The sequence below is a fragment of the Aplysia californica genome, unplaced genomic scaffold (genome assembly GCF_000002075.1).
Source record: "Aplysia californica isolate F4 #8 unplaced genomic scaffold, AplCal3.0 scaffold00185, whole genome shotgun sequence".
NCBI classification, from domain to species: Eukaryota; Metazoa; Mollusca; class Gastropoda; order Aplysiida; family Aplysiidae; genus Aplysia; species Aplysia californica.
Window position 1 is genome coordinate 984,161 of NW_004797455.1, and position 25,017 is coordinate 1,009,177.

Sequence of the window (25,017 nt, forward strand, 5' to 3'; positions counted from 1 at the left end):
TGACAGTTCATATCAGTAGGCCTAGGGGAGACCACATTACCAATAGCGGGCCTGACCATTAGTCACTGCGGACTCTCCCCTCTGTGCTTCGACTGGGATCTCGTTCGCCTAAGACCTGCATTTTTCTTGCTCCCAAGCACAGCAGGTCGAAGGCGAACTACAATAGGCTATATAATGGCTTTCCAAGCAATGGAGTGGGACGCCCCTTGCAATTTAAATTGTGTAAGAATGGGAAGTCCTTCAACAGCTACGCATAGTTAATTCCATCATCCTTTTACTTTTGTTACTTTACAATAGAATAGAATATATTACAATGGCCGAAAAAATTAGGGTGCGAGCAGCTAATGTAAGCACTGTTCTGAGTATGAACAAATATTGACCGTCGACTATATTATGTATTTCTTTTAAAAAAGTTTTAAACTGTAGGTGTTTTTACGACCCCATCGAAAGAATTTAGATAATTTAAGGGGCGGGCTTCCAACCCTGCCTATGAGGGTCAACCCGAGATGAGTGGAATATATCTCATCAGAGAGACAGAGATACATGTACTTAGGCTAATAAAAATAAAAATGTTCTCCCGACTACTCAGTCCTCCTGCATGCGACAGCAAAATGCCTAACCGCAATACCGCAGACACCAGTTTTGACAATATAGAAGCTCATTAACACGATGACAGTCACTTTTCTGGGGGGGGGGGGGGGGGGTCACGAGAGCCAGTGAAATGTCATTAACTTACTACTGTAAGATAATCAAACAAAAGCAATATTTCAGTATTGTTGCAGCATAATGGTTGTTTTTGTTTGTTTAGAGAGTGCATCTTTTACACCAATTTCTTTTCTTGACGCAGGGAGTCGTCAGAATGCTATCCTTGTTGAAGTGGAGACTGCCTGAAGGCTAGAGGTATCACCAAAGTAAAGCTTTGTTGTCCCAGCTAACTTGGGTTTGAGGGCCCGGGCCAAGAACACCCTGAACACCTTTTCTGGCTGCTCTGCACATAGTTGATGGTTTGAAGCACGAAGTTGATGGTATGAAGAATGAAGTTGATGGTATGAAACAAATGTGAGGTCAGGGACATCCCAGCTGCTGGTAGCTTGTAACCTAGCGCAACCTGCTGTATGCACTGCATCAGGGGACACACACTTTGTTGTTATGAAAGATCAGGGCAGATGAGACTCTATGAGCCCAAATGGCCACACGCTGGGGGGTTTCAGTGAACCACTTCAGTGGCTTTCGCTCTTGTCCATAGCAGCATTGTGCAAATATGCAATAGATGAAGTTCTAAGCATTCTTCCCGGGCGAAGCTTCCGTGGTAAGCAACTAGGGCTGATGGTAATAGACTGCTACATTGACCTAAATGCTACAGAGTGGGGCAACTGCCAAATTGGTGTTCTTGTGGTCCGGGCCCTCAAACCTAAGTTAGCTGGAACTGGGACTACAAGTTTCTAGTGGTACATGTACCTCTAGGCAGTCTGCCCAGAAATGAGGATAGCATTCTGACAACCCCCTGCACCAAGATACTAGTCTGATCATCTTGTCTTTATCTTACCATCAGAGACATTGTACCTAGGCGAGAGAGTGAGTCTGAGGTGCGCCACTTTTTCACTCTTAAGTCTAACCTTTGCACAAATAAAATATATACTTTCTCTATCCATTCTCTCCCTTGTCTTTGTCATCTACCCCCCCCCCCCAAAGCATATCTTTTCAGCAATGGGCAAGCGCCAGTGGCAGTGGGAGTACTGAACTGTTAACACAAGCCAAGACGTAAGACGGCCAGGAGCTTTGGTCGTTGCATCACCGAGTTGAGAGTAAGGTATGATTGGCAACATCCATGGTATCTCGGCAGCTCACCCCCACATGCAAAAAGCGCTATAAAAGGTGCCCTAAAGAAAGCTCACCTCATTTACCCAGAATATATGATCTGCAGGGACAGCAATGTGGTTGAAAAAATTTGCCTGCTTAATTAAGTTCATTACAATGGTTCGCCAATTTCATGAGAGTATGAAAAGCCAGTATCAAGAGCAATGGTGTTTAGTATATAGTAAGGTTTTACCGCGCTCGCAACTGCATAAGGTTATATGAGAGCGTGTGAAACACGGTTGCGTTTGTAAAAGTTCACTGTACGGTTTAATTTTGGTCAATATTTATATTTAAAAAGTTAAAATGACGTTTTGCTCTCACAGCCTTGCCTTTTTGTGCAATAATACTTCACACCCCCCCCCCAAAAAAAAAGAGAGCAAAAATGCTATTGCTAAAGACTCTTTTAAATTTCAAGCCCCTTATTCTTTTTCTTTTTAGTAAGAGATTTACGGCAGTTGCAACACAATAGGGTCATATAAGTAATAAGTGCTGAAGATCAGAGGTGTTACAGGAGAGTGACAAACACAAAAAAGAAGGAGAGATCAGGACGATAGATATTTGATAGGAAAGAAGGAGCAAACCACATCAGAGCACCCATCAACCACCCACTTATTCTTTTTGACTACCCTGATTTCACATGGTAAATATGTCAAAATGCAACCATATGCAGCAGAAAACTTACATGTGACACAGTGAGACACACTATGAAAAAAATGAAATACTATAGATCTACATGTAATAATATTTTACAGGAACATGGTCACTGTACTGAATAATATTGGGGAAAACGTGACATAAACATAATGTCATGCCTACCAAAGGGTTGAAAAAGTTCAGGGGGATGAGCACAGCCATTAACAAGTGAACACATACAAGAATAAAAATAAGGAAAACGGTTTTCTTTTAAAGAAGAGAGACTAATTTATTGTCATAGGAGCATGAGTTAACAGAGATATCCTTTACAGAATAAAACAGAAAAGAAAAATCTGTTAAGGTTATACAAAAAAGAATGGACCCAGAAAAAAAAATGTAATCCAAAAGCATTACTCACAGTACCAAAACTATGCCAAGAAAATATGTCATATTTCTTTGTATTAATTTCCATAGCTTACAGTACACAATCCAAAAAGGTTCCTCAAAAGTAAGCAACGCTTCAGGTTGGAACGTATTGCGGCCAATAACTCACAAGAAAGGACTCAAATGCTGTTAACAGTTATTTTATAAACATGGCGCACTTAACTTGAGGATATAAATAACATGAACTGCTTTAACTTTAGCAATGGGTATAGTTTCCCCATGTCTGTTTGAATCTTAATGCACAAAATGTGTACATTTACTTTTGGAATGGCTCCAAAAAAAAAAAAAGGTTAGTATTTATAGTCATGTGTACCAGCACCACCTTGTAAAATATCTGAGGACCTGAGCAATGATCTCTGCAAGGAAGAAAGAACAATGGTAGCTAAATATAGGTGATCTGCTGATTGCTCAAGATGAAGACATAATAGATGAGGAACAGAACAGTAATGAATATATATGGACATGAGCTGACATGGTTGCAACAGACTTGAAGCAGAAGAGAATAGAAGTTACTTGGAACCGTTAGCATCTACACACTTCGAGATGTGCTTCTTCAGGGGACGGAGCGCTTATGGGAATGCCCCTTGTGCAGTGATGTCGGTCCTTCACACAAGTAAACAAGTAAACAAGAATAGAAGTTTCTTCATTGAATTTCAAACAATTTAAAAATAAATCTGGTGAGAAATACTGAGTTGTTCTTATTTTTAAAATTAAAACAATAAAAAAAAACACATCACAATTTAGTCAAACCATGAAGGAAAAATGTTCCGTTCCCAACAAGATAAGTTGTCACACAAAAAGCAAGCATAGATTTTTTAAACAAAGAGCTCTCCCATGAACATCTACAATTTCAAGGAACTATTGGAGGGAGGGATGCGGTGAAACTCGGATACAACATCCTCGGATTCAACGAAAACTCCCAATTCATCGAAAGGAAAATTCCTTGTTTGTTTATTTAAATTCATGAAAATAAACAAAACAGCTTGATTATAACGTACATGTAAATGAGCAAACTTGGATTCAACATAGTCGCGATCAGCCTCTGCCGATGTAGCTTTGTACATTTTTATCCCCAACAATGAATCTTATCCCCTTTAGCCTCAGCTATTCTACGGGACTGTCTATCACCCTGCACTGTGGATCATTAGATCTACACATTTATGATTGCATATCACACGCTGCACATTATGACCGAGCCATCACAGACACACAGTCATCCAACTGATTAGACACCATCTTTCACACCAACTTAATGTGTTGTTGATGCGCGAGAGTGAGTATCTTAGCATATGCCACGGTTGAAAGAGGTCAAACGGGCAGTCAAGGCCAGCACATGTGTGGCTTTGTGAGTGTGTCTGCGGACGTGAGGGAAAAGAGAATGCAGATGTGTCAGTCATATTTTTCCCAGTTACTAAACAATGGTGAGCTAGGCTTAGATCTACATAATGAGTAGCATGCAAGTCTATGGAAGCACTCATAGTATATATGCTAAGCCTCACCGGCCTAGGACATGCACTGCAGTAAACTAATAAACAAAAGATCAAAATCTGCCTCATATGAAACGGGCATGCATTTGAACGAATCTGCCTTTTTAACAGTGCGCCCTCCAACCAAGTCCAGTGTGTTTTGCAGCATCACTTCAATTTTCGACGTTAGCCAGAGTCAAGAACATGTTAGGTACGGTGTAAAACATAAGAGAATGCCTCTCATTTGAAACAAAACTACATTTACATGTATACTGTAGCACTACAGCAATTTAGTTTTCAACGTTAATCAAGGACAAGTTTTGTATAGCAGTAAAGAGAAGAAGATAAATCTTGCTTGAAATCAAGCCTGACCCTACTCTTCAGGGGTTGTGTCAAAAAGCAACATGCAAGCACTTTTGGGAAACCATTGTTTGTTTTTTTCCCCCTTTACACTGTGACACATTCAAAACTGATGTTCCTCGTCCCTAACGTTAGCAATGTTAAAAATTTTCACTTTTGCTACTCTTTTTATGACGAACACTTGAATTCAACTACCTTGAAGGTTATCCCCGAGGACTTCGTAACAAGCGAGTTTCACTGCACCATTCCAACTCCAGTCTAGCACTTTACCTCAAAAACATTTTTAAAAATCAAACAATATCATGCCTGGCTTAAATCATCATCGTCATAAAGTAAAGTACCAGACCTGAAACAGACATAAGTGATCATGGTTTGCCATTCATTTCTCTGATCAGACGCTCAGAGAAAATATGATATTATCCCAGTCTTTATCAGTCATCCATCTAATAATGTATGCTTAAAATATACCCACCCAAAATAATTTGTTTAGCCACAATTTTAGAACAAGTACCCTTAGTGACTTAGTGTCTAAACTCAATCCTAGTGGTGATAAATGAAGGCACAAATGAAAAAATAATCACAAGACAAAAAAACCCACAAGAAAGCCAATCACCAGCATATAGCTCAATTGTCAAAAGCAAATGAACAACTTATTATGTTTTTCCAAAGGGACCCATGAAGCTTTTAGTAAAACCTCCCAATAATCCTGTATACTAAGCACTGGTAAAAAGCAAAGCTGTACTTAATTGTACTCACATGAACCAGTAAAAGTATTGAGAGGTACAGTATGTTTGTGTGAAACTCGTGCTTTTTCTAATGAGTACATGTGTGCACATGTGAGCTTGAACACACACATTTCTGCATGTAATTTCATGTGTATAAGCAAGCAATATTAATCAATCTAAAAAGCCATCTTCCAGTATTCAAGTTGAGATAGCAAATTCCATTCACAATACTCACTGAAAACTCTTAGGCTGGATGCCTTGTTTTCACCTCAATATTACACAGATTAAATTGGAAGTTTAACAGTTACAAGGAGGAGTAAGATCAGTTCCCCAAACTGATTAAATTAAATCAGTGTTGACCCATTAATTTTGGCAATGAAACTGAACAATCACATTTTGGCCAAGAGACCCTTTGAACAGCAATACAGTTGTAGAATTTTCAATACTCAGTTTTGGCCAACAAATTTTCTGAAATAACTTTTTCAGCTCCTAGAAGCATTGTTGGTAGAAACATAATAAAACGTAACCTCTTGATAAGAATAACAGCAATATTTCATCACTGAAGTGAAGATATTTCTTCTGACTTGATTTGTTCAAAGTAGCAAAACTAACTGATGCTAGAGATCCTCAACGTGTGTATAAATATCAATGCTAATCTATAGCTTTTTTAGTTTCTTGTGGCAGCATACAATCAAACCCTGTTATACTGACTACTTTGGGACGAGAATGAAGTTTGTGATACAGCGAGGCTGGCGGTATAATGGCTTCGAACAGATGTTCATCTTAACTAGTGGTTGACTGGTAAAGTAGAGACTAGAAACAAACTGTGGTCAGTCTTGACTCACCTAGATCTGTCTTGCATGATTGCCATGCACAGGGGAAAAACGAGTACCAAACAATTTTACAAACAGCTCCAGCTGAACTAAATGTAAATTCAAAACATGTAAATTCAAATTGAAAATGTCTGTCGGATCAGACATTAGGCTTTATGCTTCAAGGATCCTGCAGACGTGCAGTTTTTTGTGCCTGATACTTATTAGTCCCAGGGAAGTCTCAGACCTTTCACATAGACTTGAGTGTGAGTCCTCATAATATAGAAGCCTTTCAAGTGCCCACCAGTCTTTCAGTTATTGGACTGATATCATGCGATGCCAGATGTTTTGTTGACAGGTAGGGGTGGGGCATTTCCTTTGAAGTTTCTCGAGGCGACTTAAAAACTTCATTCTAAATTTTTTCCCTTCTCAATATAATTAACCAAAAACAGAGACGCGAGTGGGACAGCACAAAGTAAGTGTTGTGGGTAGAGTTTACCTCTGGCGGCCAATTCACTGGCAGTAATACATGGCAAATTAACATTATCAAACAGCTAGTGGATGGCAGTGTAGTGGTGCAACTACTATATTTATATAGGCGTTTCTTTTCGTACAAGGGCAAAACCAGGCCCGGTGGTAAACCAGGAGTCAGTATAACGAGGTTTGACTGTACTCTTACACTTCTAAACTCAAGTCAAAGAACAAAATGTGTAATCTCTCAAAACAAATTTTGATATTACTACTGATGCTCTAACAATTTGTCTTACAATACAAAAGTGTAAATTGCTTATTGAGGCCTTTCATACAATAACTAAATAGCTGCTCAATAAGTAAAAACCTACTCTGTTGTCAAGTGACAATCATCCCAAGCTGTCAAACGGTCCTTCTTTTCAATCATAATTTACAAGTTGGTATAACTTGTCCTTTTTTACACTAAGACAAAATATTTGTTTCACAAGAAATAAGACCAAATTGAACATGTTACGGACACAATGATCAAGGTACGGCATACCTAATGGGGAACTAGCTCAAATGAATGGTCACAATTAGCTCAGATGTATGCTTTGAGTTATTAGGACACCTCATATGTTAACTATTCAAAAACATCCCAAAACAAGGTGGAAAAAGAGGTTGTCACTATTAGTAGTACTGTAAGTAAAATGGACAGATTAAAATGGAAAGCTTTGATATTTAATTTAAAAATGGAAAGCTTTGATATTTAATTTAAAAAACTAAAATTATAAGTAAAAAAATACAAATATATTTGCTACAATAACCGTAAGTTTTCTCTTATAACCTTTACATAATTTTCAATATCAAGATACCAAAACTAGTCAAAACCTGTGAGAATAACAAAAATCTTAATAAATTGATTTACTTGTTTTATTGCTGCTCAGCTGCTGCACCTCAAACTTGTAACAGCTTCATGTACTGTGTTCAAGGTATGAACAGATGTATAAGTGCTGATCACTTACTCTAAGTGAAAAGACTAGCAAGGCATTATTACTTCTTTCTTTGTACAACAGTAGGCCTACGTGACAAGTGAAGAGATACATATATATATGCAAACATCAGAAAGCGAAACAAAACACCAAACTTGACACAATTTATACTCTTGATTATTTGTAACTGTTATCAATTAATGTTCTTTTTCTTCTAAAACATACTTTGACTTGTGCCCTCTTGCCAACCTTTACCAATGATCAGCTTCATATTCATCTGTGCATACAGTCAAAGCTGGCTACCTCTCAGTGCTGCTGGACACCCTGTGCTACACAAACTGTTGAGTTTGTCATTGAACACACGAAGTATTAATTCATTCAGCACTATGATGTTTTGGGAATGCTAAAAACAGTAGAGCAAGCCTATGCTCACACATGTAAGTTTACAAAAAAGAATATATAGGTAAGTATAGATGCATCCTTTTAACCCCAAGTTAGACTGGGAATAACGAGATGATAAAAAGGGGACCAAGACATCTCTGTTAAACTGTATCATGAAGTTTGAACATTTACGGAATAAATTAGAAAAAAGCCCCTCCACCATACTTAGGCTATTCACATCTATTTTTAGGACACCATGAACTTGAATGAATAGATCAAAACTCTCAGTATTGCAGACACAGGTTAACTACGACAAAAGCACTGAAATCACCTCACTTTGAAAGTTACGAGAACCATCAGCTGTTGAGTTCACAGGTGACAGCAGCAGCAATTCGATACAAACTCGTATCATTTGATAATTTTTTTTTTATAAATGACATCAGTGAGAAATTATACTCTTGGTTACAGCGCATGAAATCATCTGAAGGCATTTGCATCATCACCCAAAAGAGTGTGAGCAATAATATTGAACTAAGTGAAAACAAATTTTCAAAGGAAACAAACAAAAATAAATTAAAAAATATACATAACAATACTGAGCACAAGTGCAGATGTGATAGGACCTGGAAGAGGCTTATGCACTTTTGTACAATGATATTTGATGAAAAAGACAGAAATTCAGTTTAATAAAGAAGTGGCGGTTTAAAAAGTTATAATTATACAAATCCACAGGCATACAAATATTTCTGTAAAGTTCAATGCATTTATTATAAATTTGCATATTGTAGAATAATAGAATAATAACAGCATTTGAACATTTTCTTCCAACTGACACAAATCTCATGCACATTTCTATTGTGCTATTTGTCTTTAAAAAAAGGAGAGGGTTATTTGAATTAAATTAACTTGAATCAAACATTATATTAATATAATTTAAGCCCTGCCTTATAATGCTCTTGTTAGGTGAATCAAAATAAGGAAAAGTGTTTTACAACTGAAGAGTATGAAGAGCAGGGAGGTGGGCATAGATTCGACTAACTCTCTCAACTTAAGAGCGTAAAACTTGACTAGCTGCAAGTTTTGCCACAGTATTTTGACAGTTTAAAAATAGTTCTAAAAAGACTATTACAGTACAGTACAACAGAGGCTGGTGATTTGATGTAACAGCCATATAATTCACCAAACATCATAAGTTAATGTGACACTGTCTGTGGTTTTTAAATGGCATCGACCAGTCATTCTACCTCAAGAGAGAAGCCACAAAATGTGTGGCAGTGCGAGATAACCTGTCCCAACGTCCCTGAGTAAATTTCTCAGAAATGAATAAAACACTTGTGCAGTGTTCATAAAGAAGGAGAGCATGTATGGTTTATTAAGACTACAAAGTTTCATCCAGAGAAAAAATTTTTGTTGAGAAGTTACAATAAATGTTAATCAATTGGTTCATGAAAAAAAAAAAAGAAATCCTTAAATGCAGTTAGACAATCCCAATCCTAAAACATGCTTTAATTTAAACATGGAACTGGAAATAACGAAATTAAATGATAAAAATGGGACCGAGACATCTATGTTAAACCTTAACATGAAATATGAAACAAATAGTGTTAAACGTTTTTAGCAATGCCAGACATCAAGCAAGGACATACTGTACTGTTCAGCTACTGGTGTGAACACTTGTGCAGGAGAGAAGACATAGTAGATGTTGCAGTATTGAGATGGGGAGGAGCAAGACTATCATACGGAATAGAGTGCTCCATATTAGACTATTAGTTTTACATGATACTATCAAACATTTCTCAAAATCAGACTAAAAATGCAACTTACATCAAAGAAATTCTCTAATGAGCAATGCTGCCATACTTTTCAGCATGACACAAAACAAGATTGAAATGGAAAAAAAAATTCTATAAAAGAGTGAAAAAAGATATAAGAACATAAACACATTTATATACATAAAGAAAATACAGTCAACATCTGAGTAAAATAATAGTTACACGCCACCAAATTTAAGAAGTCACCTAACAACCCTATCAAAAAATCAAATTCAAGAGAGGTAAGAGGAAAAGGTATTTAGAATTCATAGCAAGACTGTCATGACAAATTTCAGATTGTATATCAAGAGCAAGACAAGGTAGCCTACCCCATTCATGACCTGCCCTATACAAAATTATTGAAGTAACACATAGAATCAGTTGTAAAACACATAACTATTGCTTTCATGCAATTTCAATACTTCATGATACTGATATGTAGTCATTTAACTTCCAACAAAAAAATGTTATACAGCAGCAGAGAAAAAAAAAATACACCAGATTTCATGAAACATTTCTGCTACATGAAGCACAATTTAATAGGTGACCGTACACGACACAGCCAGGAAACATCAGTCAAAAGTACAACAGCTGGCAATCTACTCTTTCAAAGAAAGAAAGGTCCACCCATTATGAAATAAATTTGCCAAAAGCTACATAAAAAATTATCTTAATTTATAAACGACGGCCGCTCCTCAATATAAGCAGTAGGTCACTAGATAAGGACATTGGAAGTCCAAGGTTTCCCAAAATGGAATTTCTTATCCATGACTGTAATATACAGCAAATTTAATTCTTATGAACAAACAGGTTATACAATATAAAAGAAGATTAGAAAAACAACTCTCTAATAATATGGAGATTTCTTTAGTTCATAAATTTGAATCCAAGTTTCATATTGAGTTAAAAAGTATAGGACTTGGTATTGAACTTCAAATTCAACTTCTCATTTATTTCACAAAAGTGCGAAGTTCAAATGGTTTATTCCTGCTGTTCGTGCATAACTGATATTCTTCTTTAGCAAAGTCCTTGCCATGGATTTATCATTTATAGATGAAATTTGATAAGTTATTGCAAACCCTGTAAAAAGTAAATCACTCAGTAATTTAAAGAAAAGAAAATGGAATGCTCTGAAATGTTTTTAAAAAATGACAATCCTTTGTCTGCCAAAAAAAAAAATTTTAAAAACTCAAACATTCAATCCATCAGGTTTATTATTCAAAAGTGATAGTGATTAACACCAGCGTTAAAAAATCATATTTAACAGACAGCAACAAACATGATATACAGACATTAAAAAAAGAAGTGATGTCTCAACATCTATACTATCACAAGCACAGGACCCTATTTGCATATATTTTTTTTGCTCTGTCATTACTTAGAAATTAAAAATATTTATATGTATGGAGGTCCAGAGGTAGGCACACAATCTATACAAACTGTTGGAATTGCAATATAAATGCCTGTATCCTTGTAGAAAACAGGAACAAAAGATACTGAAAATAGCTGTAAATAGCAGCAGTTGTCACAAGAGGTTAACATCCAAAACTGGTTTCATAAATGTAACACGTCAGTGCTGGTTGAAACTATCAAGAGTGGCACAGCCATAAATAAAACAAGGGCCTTAAAACTAACAAGGATGATATCAATTACTTTTAATTCATTTTTCATGAGATTGAACCTCAAGAAGAAGATCCTTTGCCAAAAATTATTTTCTCTCAAAATCAACAAACAAAACAAAGAATTACCATCCACACCACCATATGCTTACAAAGGCATTCTGTTAGCCCCTTTCTGCACCTCTCCCTCTCTCTTTCTGTATAAACAAAGAAAAGAAAACAAGAAAAGGTAGTTTCTTAAAGCAAAAATCTGTGGTCATTACTGCAGGAATCCCCAAATCCCCAAGCATGTAATTTAAAGAATCACTGAAAAAAGTATGCGTTAATGACATTTCATAGAAAAAATAATAATCAAAACCTAACAAAATGAAATAGCGGTCAACCAGACTTTTGCTTTTTTTAGTGGCTTACAGTAACAAAATGAAATTTCATAATTCTGTGAGCCCTATGATACAAAGTACAGCTAAACAAAGCAAGTTCCTACCAACACAATACCCGATTTTTAAAAAAAGGGACACCTCTATCAAGCATGGAATGATTTTAGACAGTTTTTGTCATGGCATCTTTTAATGGAAATTAAGCCAGGAACTTTAAAAAATAATGAAGTAATCAAAAAGAACTTTGTCAGTTACATCCTGCACAAAGCAGGAGGGTGAAACAAATTCAGTGTTGTACTCAATGTTCAACACATTGCAAATATTGACAGAACTCTTAAGATTTTTAAACATCACATTTCTGATTCTATAAGAGTTAAGGTTGAAATGTAAGAGAAGCACATCAACACTAAAACAGTCATTCAGAATTTTTCTTGGGGGAAAAAAAAAAGACAAGGGACCTAACTGATGTGTCCTCCATCTTTTCACGTACCGCTTTAAAAGCATATGGTTGATGTCTGAATTAAAAACAAAATGAAAATACAAATTAAAAACTAAGCAAGAAGAGAAACCCTCTAAATTTTCCATCAGGTTGACACAAATCACCAAAAATTACACCAATTTTTTTTTTCTTTTTCAAAACAAACGTGTGCTCCTGCAATTCATTCAGACTCCCTGACTAAAGTGCATGCCCCAAGGCATATAAAATCTGTTATATAAAATTCAAATCTCACACACTGCACACATGTTTAGTTAGTTTAAATAGTAAAGAGAAAAATATTTACAAGTTATTTATGATTGTTCTTTCTTTGACTACAATCTTGTCAAGCATATACGTCCTTGGGAGGTTCTGTAAAACACTTCAGTGAAAAATCTAGTTTTTATATGTTGCAAACATACAAGTCACATCTACATCAATCCTTATTCTCAGAATGTAAGTTCAAATTCGAAAGAAAACACACACATTGACCAAGAAAGTCTGTATTTCTGTAAATGTATAAAAACATCGAACATATGTGCATAAGTTCTTCTACAAATTTAGATCAAAAAAGAGGGTGCGTTCCAGCTACATTAACCCTTTACTGCCAAGCCAGCTCCAGATTCCACCCAAACAGGCCAAAACTGGCTCAGGCCAGGCAGTCAAAGTGGTTAAAACCCTTTGTGTTGTTACAGTGCTTTAAGGCGAAGTCTTGATACAACAAAATGGCATCATTAGCTACGGTTGAGTTATTTTAAAAACAAATTCACCAACGACTATATATGAATGTATAATCCCTACAGCTATATCAGTTATGATAATACACACACACGCACACACAGTCAAAATTTTAAAAACAAAAACAGAATTTGTCAATTGAAAGCAAGAGATTGGAACTTCCTTTTATCAGCATCTGGTTTATAACACAATTTCCATCCACAGAAAAATACTTGAGGGTTTACGCTTTTGATTTGCTTCATATGTCCACCTGACCCCGTTTAATAACTTTCTAATAAAATGGCAGTATGAAACTTTTTTGAGACAAAATGTCTTGATATGAGCAAACAGTATGTATAATGATGAGTTCTTTTCAAAAACTAGAATTGAGAACCGCAGGTTATACATTGATCAAAAGGCCTTCCTCTTACAGTATACAACTGAATATATTCATACATTAATGCTTTCTAGTATAAGGAATGTTTTCGTATAAGGTCTCCCCTCAGACTTCTTCCTGTATCTTCTTTCTCCCCTCAAGATTATGTGCACTAAAGTACACTACTTTTCAAGAAAAGGAACACCATACGATTTTTAAGGAAGAGCAGGAAAGAAACAAAGGCATTCATGCAAAGGTGAGCCATAAAAAAAGAAAAGTATAAATATAGAATAAAAATCACTGGAAATGTATCTTTTCGCTGACGCTGACACAAAGATCTTTGTAACATTAGCAGCAGACCCGTTTTCAAATCTGAGCAAAAGCATTCCAGCTATCCATACAGTTCACAGCCACACAGGCATTTCAAAATTCAACTTAAAAAGAAAGAAAGAATCAACAGCAAAAACTCTCGTGCATACATATATGAGCGTGTATAAACACACACACAATCAGACACACATCCATATACCACAAGTATATAAAATAATCTGTAGAGTGAAAACAAGGAGTATATAGTAACAAAAGCATGGAAAATCACAAAGCTGAGAGTCATCCCAAAAGATCTGCTTATGATGTCTTGTTCTTGGTTTTGACCACCCCGTTCAAGGCCTTGGTGACGCCATCCTTCACTGCCTCATCGCCTCCGGACTTCACCTGGTTCGTGTCATCCTCGGACTCACTGGCAGACTCCAGGCTGCTACGAGAGTCTTTCCGCATCTGAGTGGAGAGTGATTAAAAGAAAATGAAAAATATAGAAGCCTGTCCGATCAAAATCACTTTTTTATTTAACATTGTGAAACATGTTGAAGAATTTAGATACCTGAGGAGCATATTTACGCATGATGGAAGAGTGGAACGGAAACTGAAATGAGGAACTAAAAAGCAAATGCAATAAACTACCAATTGTCACCACTACTCACCCATAAACACTTACTAATGAAAGTAAAAAGACAACTTATCAACAGCATATTCCTTGTAACACTGACATACCAATGCCAGAGCTGGCAGCTAAATACAGCACAGAAAAGGATGATACCTCCGAGATTAAATGCCTCAGTCAGAAAATTAATCAAAGTCACAAGCCAAAGACTACAACAGGAACGAAACTGTCTGCAAGTGATTTGATCACCTGATGAGAATGCCTGCCCCCCCCCCCCCCCTATCAACCAGCTGCAAGAGCATACAATGCAAGAGATAAAACAGAAACCACCCACCTAGCCTTTAACTTTAAAATTGCACGTCGCCTCGATATCTAATAATACAACATTAAGAAAAAGTAAAGTATAAACCTTGAAAAAAATATGGAGAATGAGTGAGGGTGGGAAGGTGGAGATAAAATATTAAAACCGAGAGTTAAGTGTTAAGTTAAGTCAGTGAAAATGAGATGCAACTGTATTTGTACATTTTTGGCAGCTTATTCTGGTACATAAAGTAATAAGCAACAAGACCATCAGACACATTGGAGCAAATAACCACACAACATTCAAGGCTTCGTGGTTTCAGAGGTCTACAATACCATTTAGCTTAACTGGACCTTCTATCGACTGGTAAGCACAGAAGAGAGCTGGACAGAAAACTAAGTGAGTTTGGAAAAGTAATTTCCTCTTTCTCGGCTCTTCTAAATGATCACAGCATAGGGTAAAATAAAGTGAGATATGATCAGATCATACTTTATTGTCTTTGTGGGGCCTTGTCTTTAAGATATGATAGTCCTTAGACCTGGCATTCTTCAACTGCATGATTTCTCAGCAAACCTCTTCAGAAATTTCACCGTACGTGAAAATAGAATGCTCAATTGATTTCCACTATGCTTTAAATACTTCTCGCCATTTGACGAAGGACAAAAAAATATTCTGCCATAAAATTCTTTCAGTATTTTTATCAAAACACAGCTCAAATTCTAAAACTGAGCAGCCAGCAGTCATGACGATTAGTCAGGAAGTACACATGTTTCCCTTGATGTGCTGCACTGAAGACATAATTTGGTCCATAAAGCCACAACAAGACGGTTTTCTTCCTTGGTTACAGTGCTCTATGCAAGATCTAGTTTGTGATCCACACATCTGAATATTAGTCTTGCATCATCAGAAATAAGAAAAGAGGTTAAAAAACTGAAAAACTACTACAAGACAAGGAAACTTAAAAAGATGAGATGAGAGTCAAAACGGATTTACACTATCTCCCCCTGAGCCTAAAAATGGAAATACAACAAGGTGTCCTGAAAGGAAAAAAAAATCAGGTAGAAAAGAATCCTAGCTATACCTGCTAAGAAACATAGCTAGGTCAACAACTAACCTTTAAGAAACATGCGAAGAACCTGAGGAATAAAGCCACTAAGTGTCTATGGCTACTGAAGAAATCAGGTAGCAACAACAAGGGTATCTGACAAAACAGCCTAAAGAAACCTCTTATCCAGGGGAGAGCAGATTCCTCCATGCAATATATGGAGCAGCTCTTTTCAGCATTTGCAGCTGAACAAACTAAAAAGAGTCACAACAAAACCCAAAAGTACCCATTACATTTCAAACAATGCCATAGATTTCATGAATGGAGGGACAAGTTCTACCCAAACAACAGCAAGTGAGACATATATGCTAACATGGAGCTGCTGCACTGACAATAAAGCAGCAAAGGAACTGTTTGAGAAGAGGAAAAAGAACGAGCCTCGGAAACACTAGTCACCTAACCGCAGAACACAAAACAGTCTGCACTGTACCAAGTCCACACATTTATAAACAATCACCTTCTTCCCTAAAAAAAGCATGAAATCAAACCCATCCTGAGGAACAATTCACCACAGCTGGATTTGAATATTTCACAACTAAGAATGTGTCTGAAAATCATGAGCTCATTCTTGGAAACAATAAGCTCACATTCCAATAAGCCAATCCAATTGTATAACAATGACTTGGCAGTTCAGAGTACTACAACAGGCAGTGTTTAACTGCCCAGCTGAAACTTTCAGCCAACATTCAAACATATGCATGAGCTGACCACAGCTCTTTTACAACGCTGAAAATACTGCCCTCAATCACTAAGCATTTGAAAAAAAAAAGTAAGACTTTCACTATCCAAGCCATAAGACTGTGATATACAATGACTATGCAAGTCATCTTAGGATGAATAAATAACCCAAGACAAACCAGTGCTGAAATAAACCCTGATGGACTTAAAAATCCCACCTGAGTATGCACCCAGAGGAAACCATTCTAAAAACCTACCAAGTCATCTTTTCAACGCCCAGCATGACGCTAGCCTCAGAGTATCCTGTCGTACACTCAAATGACCTTACGCAGTTGCGAGTGTCATGAAACTTTTACCAAAAGAGGATCCTATACAGTACCACTAAACTAAACAGATGACAGACAGTAAAAAATGAAACTGCAACAAAAGGCAACAGCCCACAAGATGCTGGACTGACAACAACAACAGGTCATTGTGAGCTGGTGTAGCAAGTGAACATAACATTAAGACACTTCAAGAAAATATGAGCCTATTCAAAACACAACATTCAAATTATCCTTTCTCATACATCCCCTGATTGGCGTCACTCTAAACTCAACAACATGCTTGAAAGTCAGAAAACCCAAATAAACACATCTTTCAACCTTTCAACATTAGGTTGGTTCTTAAGGAATTTTTTTTTTTTGGTAAGTGTTTTATGGCGCTTGCAACTGCATAAGGTCATACGAGCGCCCGGGACACACCAAACATTTTCAATTGGTAGTAAATTTTGAAGTTTGCGCGGGTGACGGCCGAAGCCTACTTTTATCAATTTTAGACCACCAAGGGATCTTTAACGTGCGCAACTGGCACACGGGCCCTCCGAGATTGTTCGCCCATGTCCGAGAAGGCTAGGTAAAGATCTTTCCTACCAGAAGATCAAGGGTGTGGCTGAAAGACAGCAGTAAGAAGGAGCCAAGGAGTAGCAGTAGAAAGGCTGCATTAAGAGTCCAGGAGCCCAGAGGAGGGGGAAAATGAGGTGATGGGGTGGGGGCAGAAAGAGTAGACGAAAGCAGACGACAGAATATTGCTAGATAGTAGAAAAGGAGGTGAAAGAAGACAATTTTAGAGAGGACAATTTTTCGGTCGCCACCCAGATTCAAGCCCGGGCCCTTTGAATGAGAGGCCAACTCAACATCTTAACCCCTAGGCCACGAGAGCCCCCAGTTCTTAAGGGGAGGAGCGACCTTGATTTTGCAGATTTTGGGTCAGGCTATGCAAATTTGATCTTGGCTGATTTTTGAAGATCAACCAGTTTTTTGTCTAAAAATAGCATGGAGACAATTGAGAAAGTCTTTATTCTCCTCGTAAATTGCCTTTGAAAATGAGGATGGGTTAATATAGTGAATTTTCACAATAATTGTTGTTTTTCGCAAAAAGTACTTTTTTTGCAGTTTTTTTCCTACTCCTTCCTTAGTTTCCATCCTTTTGACATGAAAATTTCAGGAAACACAGATGGCAAGGCTGCCTTCAATGTAATAGAGAGATATTTGCGAAAAAAATAACACTTTTCCATTGGCAAGCGATTACACAACCTAAATTTAGAAAAAGTTTTTCATACTTTGGGAAAATTCTTACATTTTTTTTTCTTTTGCACTTATTGAAAAAAACTTGCCGTTACTCTGATAGGCTCTGGTTCAGGTATACTCTCATCAAATTTGGTCTGTAAATAAGAAAGCCTTGGGGATTTTTAATTCATTCTTTAGATGGCAGCATTTCCATAGCAGCTGCCTTAGCTATGCTAAAATAAAATTGCGTATCAAGAGATTTTACTATGCCTAACTTACATGTGTACTTAGATTTGATCTCGGGCAACAAACATAGAAAATGATCCTCAAGGGCAGCTCCTCCCGTTAAGGAATGATAGGTCCTTATCATTCAGTTTTGTTTGGGAGAAGTAGCTTTTGGAAATACTTCACAAACAAGATTGGGAATTACGTATATCAGATGTCCAAAACACTCACTTGGAGAGTAACTAGCATTGCTGCGGCTTTACCCACGGAATGAGCTAGGAGGTACCTAAATAGAGTTTTTAACTCTTGAGAAGCCATGTTGCAAAAAAAAAACAACCCAGTAAAGAAGAAAACCTACCTGTCCTCTAACTGCATCATAAGCAATCAAAGCAATGTAGTAGAACCAGATGATATGGAGCACTTGCAGTGTGCACAAGAGGAAGTTGTAGACAACATAAATGGTAAACAGGCCATTACTTTCCTCTTCCAGGGCTGGTAATGACTCAAACATTGTAGAATAGATAATCCTGTAAAAGGGATAAAGTTGAGATGAAAAAAAAACAACACTTTTCAACAAGTATAAAAAAAAAAAACAGACCCTCTATTTGCATTACTATATACAAAAGAAATGTTACCAATCCTATTAAAAAACTATTCAAAGATAAGTCATGAAATAAATATGTTTTACAGAAGACAAAAATGAAAGCGACATAGTACAATCCTTCCATATCAAACAGAAGTGTGAAACTTCAAGGAATCCTTGAGAAACTGTGATGCATTTACAATGAAAAGAGAACCAGAACTTAAAGCAAGCAGTGATCACCAAATTTATGAAGAGTTTTGTGTCTGAAACTAAATTTCAAATCAAGTAGAAAAAAACCTCATCAATACAAATACAGTCAAAACTGTTCAAGACAACCACCCGTTGTTAAAAGAAAAAGTGGTTGTCTTTGACAGGTAGACCTTCTGGGCAGGATAGATGAAAATAAAGAAAACAAACAAATTTTCTTTTGAGACCTCAACCGAAAGTGGTCTCAGGCTTAAGACTGCCATAAAGCCCGTAACAATGGCTTTTTAAGGTAGATTGGAAAGGAAAGTTTGGGGTTGTGCAAGGTGTGGTTGGATCAGTGTGTGTTTGTGAGTGTGTAAATGAGGATATGTGAGTGTATGAAAAGAAATGTTGACAGTTTGGGGGGGGGGGGGGGGAGAACGTTACAATTAAAAAGATGTGTGATAAAATCATATGGGTAAACAAGTGAAACTTTTGTTGCACGTTCATGTTGATACCTATTGTTACCGACTGGGTAAATAGAGTATCCACTAATCTCACTTATAATTCATGGGAGGTCAACGGATGGATCAGTTATGGGAGGGGCTGGTGGATTATGATAGTTCACATGCCATATTTATCAACAGCTGTAAAACTTGTTACTGACTGGTCAACTTGGTTAACCAGTGGGAGTGACCAGTAATTTTGCCTACACAGCATACTGGTTAGTCAGCCGTTCTTTTTTAGGAGGGGATAACAATAATGACAGGAGAATGGCGTGATTGTACAGGTGGTTGTCTTGGTCAGGTTTGACCGCATTTTACAAAAATTTTCTATTGGGCTATTTTTATATGTTTTTCCAAATGCGTGCGAGAAATAAGGACAGCCGGTTTACAAATCATCAGCTTGCCATAATCTGTAACACAGTAGAGTCATCAAAATCACATTTCAGAAACATGAAATGTTAAAGAAAATCAGGTCAGTCTTATCTTCTGTCTCAAATAGGTTTATTGATTATAATCATTGACATCTTTGGTTTGCTAAAAGATGTATGCATGTGAAACATAAAAAAAAAAAAAAAGTTTCCCACTTTTCCCCCCTATTCCCTTTGCATTTGTTACCTACAAAATTAGCTCAATGGGGAAACCTGCTGAAATCATTTAAGTACCAGGCATTTCAGTAAAAAATAAGGACAAGGGCAACATCATTGCTGAAACGGTGATGTAAAAAGAACATTGTAAGTGAGAAGCGTGACAAGCAGGGCATGCTGTGTAAGCCAACATCATCTAAGGTTGAGTATCACTGCCGTGCTACACACTAATCTTTGCACCAAGTTCCAAAGCTTGATCTAAGCCAAAGTGTACTTGTGACTGACCACAAAAAGGCTTTGAATCTAGACTGACCAAACAAAAGTGAAATGACTTACCATTTTATATCTAATGCACAGACATTCAAATAGTGGTTAAGTCAAGCAAGATGATCTAGACAACTTCAAAGTATGCACAAACTTACCTGCAGATGGTACTACAATCACAATCTCTTATTATAAAACCCTGGATAAATCTTGGAAACAAGGCACTAACAGATATAAAACTATAATAAAAAGAGACATGAAACCAAAATAAATAGGGCTGTGATTATGAGTAATACTTTCTTTACAGAAATTTTAGCATAAAAAAGTTATTTAGCCGCACAAACTTTTGGCACCATTCACAATCACAGCCCCTGCTAAAACAACACATTTTTTACAAAATCAACCAGAATATGAAAATCCCCGCACAGCCAAAAGATTGACCAACCTGAATGGGAAAATGGTCATTCTGGTAATGACCCACACTACCATGAACGTGAAGAACAAGATCTCACATGCTTTGTCCTGGCCTATGTATTTAGCAACCTTCGCCGCCTGGAAAAATTGAAGTGCATGACAAAAATAAACTAGAAAATACTGTTTGGCTTGGTTTGAGTTTGACATTAATTGACGAAAAGATATTTTCAAAATGACTCAATCCAGATGTTGAAGTAAAGGAAGAGGTAAAGAAAGAAGACAATACATTTAGAAAATACTGCACATGCAAATCTGTAAGACAATCAGGTATGTTAGTTCCACAATGGAAATGTCCCACCTGAATTGGGAAGGAGGGTGGGAAGTTTCATAGCTGCTGCCAAGGAAAAAATTATTAAATTGCAACAACCTGCACTCTCTGTTCTGTGACAACTACTTTACTGTATTAAAAGGATGACTCCAAACTAATAAGGAAAAACATCTCCAAACATTGCAAGTGATTAAGTTTTTCATTTCGTGACAATTTCAGAAGGCCTGAAACACTCTTTGGAAAACAAGGCAATAGTGTAAACAGTACGATACAGGAACACTTTGCTCTTGTAATGAACAAGTACTCAGCTGATATTGATGCTACCAGATCAAATGACACACTGATGTTCTACAATTTTTTAAAAATAAATCGGAGACACTTCATTTGAGAAGAATTCAAATTACCAAATCATAGTTATTCCTAGCATAACTGTAAAATATGTGTCACAAAGGCACAACCACAAATAATGCATATGTGTCATGACACGCTGAAATCAGACGCTTGTCACTTATGGGGCCTACAGAGTTATTCATTTGCCTAGCTTTAATGGAAAAAAAAATCCACCCATCTATCTTGAATACAAGCCTGGATCTTTGTGACTGGAGGAGGTGAGGGTCACCTGGTGTCTGAGGTATATTTGCGAGAAAATGCCACCAAAGTTTAGTGACTTCCAAAGCTGTAGTATCCTTTGAAACTGCAAATTTACAAATTTTTTGTGGCTTCGATCAACATGAACAATTCAAGCTACTTTCGAGCAGGGTGAATATTGTCAAAGCTGATGAGCAGTCAATTGATGACATAGAGACATATCACACAGCCAAGCTTTAACAGCTTCATCAACATTGCTCTGAACTTCGTAAATGAGAGCTTTTCTCAGGATCTATAATTATTTTGAGCCGAAATCGATAGTGTCACACTTAGTGATGGTAAATAAAAGCAATGTACATTTCAGAAGTAATTTGTTTTGGAGATGAACAGTATTAGCATTCTTACTATTACATCATTGTTTTACAAATTCAGAGTTTGTTGTTGAGTACTGTTAAGTAAAAAGGAGCACATTAACACGAGAATCATTGTTTAGTGCTGACAATGTTCAGAGCAATGTGGGCCAAAACTATTAAAGCTGGTCTCTGTCAAGTGCTTCTGTGTCATCCGTTAATTGATAATCAGTTACCAGACTGCATACTTCAAATTTTCCTTTGCAGGTACATTCACCATCAATTTCAGGTATTTAGTATCTGATTAAAATCAGGTAGCTCAAAGAGAAAAGGAAAAGAAGACGAATATTATCTGAGTACTTAACATTGAGAGGACCTTGCTTCTAGTAATATCATTAGGTTAAAAAATGACATTTTCAAAACTTGTGTGTCTGTGAAAGTGCATGTATGTGTAATTGGGTGTGAATATGTGAAGGTGAACAATGTTGATGAAACGAGATGTGTTAATATTTTTTTTTTTAACAGAAAAAAAAGGAAAATGGACTGTTGTTCAAGACACCTATCAATCAGTATTGAATCTGGATTTGAGCACAGGGTGATAGTCAAACTGACTTAACATTCTTCTATTATGTGTACTAATAAAGACTACATTAAAAGATATTTCTTTACCCTGGGAAACTTAGTACTGATTTTTAAAAATGCTAAATCACGGACCGTTTTCATCGCCCATGTTTTCATTCAGTGACAAGCTATCATGGTGCATTCATACAAGACTAACATGGGCGCACAACACTGCACAGCTCTCTAATCACAGAATCTGGTCCCCAGATCTTATCCTCTGGGGTAATGCATCTAGCAGTTCAAGTGCTTCTAAAAAGGTTTTGTCCCCCGAAAACGTGTCCTTCACCATTGTTAAGAGTCAAAAGACGCTTCAGTGAACAGAATATACCAGAAATCAAATATTCATCCTGCCCAGGTTTTAAAACACACATAGAGTTTCCAAAAAAAGAGTTTTACATAAAAGACACACAATTACGCTGTAACTCAAATTTAGTCCATTTCAAGCTTGTAGAAATGAGAAAGGTATCAAAAGAAATTGGGGGCTTCTTAGATTTGAAAAACATTTTAAAGAAACACACCAACATACTTCCCTAATACTAGATATAACAAACAAAAAACATGCACATAAATTAATTTGACACTGGTATTTTGAAAAAGTAGAATTACTTATCAGCCTTCAAAGTACAACGCTAGATAAATTTTCAAACATGATGCAAGCTTTCATACAAACAAAGACAAATTGCTGGTTAGCAAAGAAGCCATACCCTACAGCAGCAATTTTCAGTCCATTCTAACTTTCAGCATGCTGAATGCAGAACTTTACGATTCAAGTTTTTCTCAATAGATTAATTCATGTAGTATAAAGACGTGTGAAAGCTCACTATTATCTAAACACTTTTTGCAGTATTCAACAGTATGGCAAAAAGGTCATCATCAATGCTGCAAATACATCAAAAGGAGGACAAAGTTTTTACTCATATCTTTCATGCCATCCCACAAAATGAAACTGACATAACTGTATGGTTGTTGTGCATGGACAGGTCTTTTTGTAGAGTTCAAAATATGTTCATCTTTACAATTAAGATTAAAAAAATAACTGAATGTGCAGCAGAAAGGGTCTAATATTTATCACTCAGCACTTCTGTTTCCCCTCTAACAACCCTGAGACTGAAGCAAATCCTTCATGACATTGTGACTGAAACATCTGTTCTGCAGTAAAAAGTTCCAAGCTGCTGCCTTGGTGGTACTTGTAGAACATGATAAAGGGTAAGGTATGGTGTTTGAGTATACCTTCCAGGTTAAACTGTCTTATAGATTGGTGATGTGAAAACTTAATAAAGTGATACAAAAATCCTAAATGCATGATTTGTTTAAAAAACCCAAACCAGTACTGAGAAGAAAAAAGTATGAAAGAGTCACCATTCTAAAAAAATGAAAAACAGATCAAACATGCAACCCACCTCCAATGATGAATCCACTGCATCGTGTACTAAGAGGACCAGAGTTCCAATCCGCACGAAATTGTTCACCCAGGACAGAGTCATCAGTGTCAGAGTTGCCACATGATGGACAACCATCTCTACAAAGTCCTACAATGAGAGTGACACAATTTGTATATCAAAATCATTAAAACTGCTACATCAAGCACAACACTAGGGAACCCAACTCAAAACAAACACAAAAGAAACCCTTCTTACCTCAAAAAACATTTTGATTTAGAGTAAAGAATAGCATCAAAGATCAAACACTTTAAAAATTTGAACAGCTACTTTAAGTAAATATCAAGTCCATAAAGTTGTGTGATTAACTTCAGCCATTTTCGTTCTTACTCAGAATGATTCATCTCCACTCTTTCAGCCCTCTCCATCCAAGCAGAAATAGCTAGACTAAAACATTAACCAATCAATACTGAATAAAGCTCAGTACAGAAAAACATTCACCAATCAATACCACTAAAGTCTCTCTACAAGAAAACAATTTTCATCTTCACTTGTGTCTGCACCTCTCTTATTTCCTTTCCTATACTCATTATCATCTCTGTTTGATGGTTCATCATCACTATCATCTACAAATAGACCTAAATCTGACCGTTTATTGACGAATGGGTCCATCAATTCAAATGTTCCGACCTCGTTGAGACGTCGTCGCCATCGTAACTGAGCATTAGTAGTTTTTAGTTCGTTTCGGGTGAGTTAGAAAAAGTCCTATTTTTAAGTAGCTTATTCAAGGGAAGTTACTGCAACAATGTGGAATCGAAACCAAACTGGCTTCTTATGTCCCCTACTTCCGACTGCCAAGCCGGAAACGTGTCGGGGAATGTTAGAAAAATAGTAGTAAAAACGCTCCCGCCGGGTTTCGGGTT

General features: G+C 36.8%; 1 protein-coding gene across 1 annotated transcript in view; it reads right to left on the reverse strand.

The window, feature by feature from the left end:
* Positions 1-2,753: 2,753 nt before the first annotated feature.
* LOC101859706 (ceramide synthase 2) overlaps positions 2,754-25,017 on the reverse strand; it is a 34,482-nt gene continuing 12,218 nt past the window's right edge. The window contains exons 7-10 of the mRNA XM_005098522.3: positions 24,116-24,244; positions 20,860-20,966; positions 18,650-18,818; positions 2,754-14,272 (exon numbers count right to left, since the gene is read on the reverse strand). Of these exons, the coding sequence (XP_005098579.1) occupies positions 14,123-14,272; positions 18,650-18,818; positions 20,860-20,966; positions 24,116-24,244 (555 nt within the window). The 3' untranslated portion in view covers positions 2,754-14,122. The remainder of the gene's footprint in view (positions 14,273-18,649; positions 18,819-20,859; positions 20,967-24,115; positions 24,245-25,017) is intronic.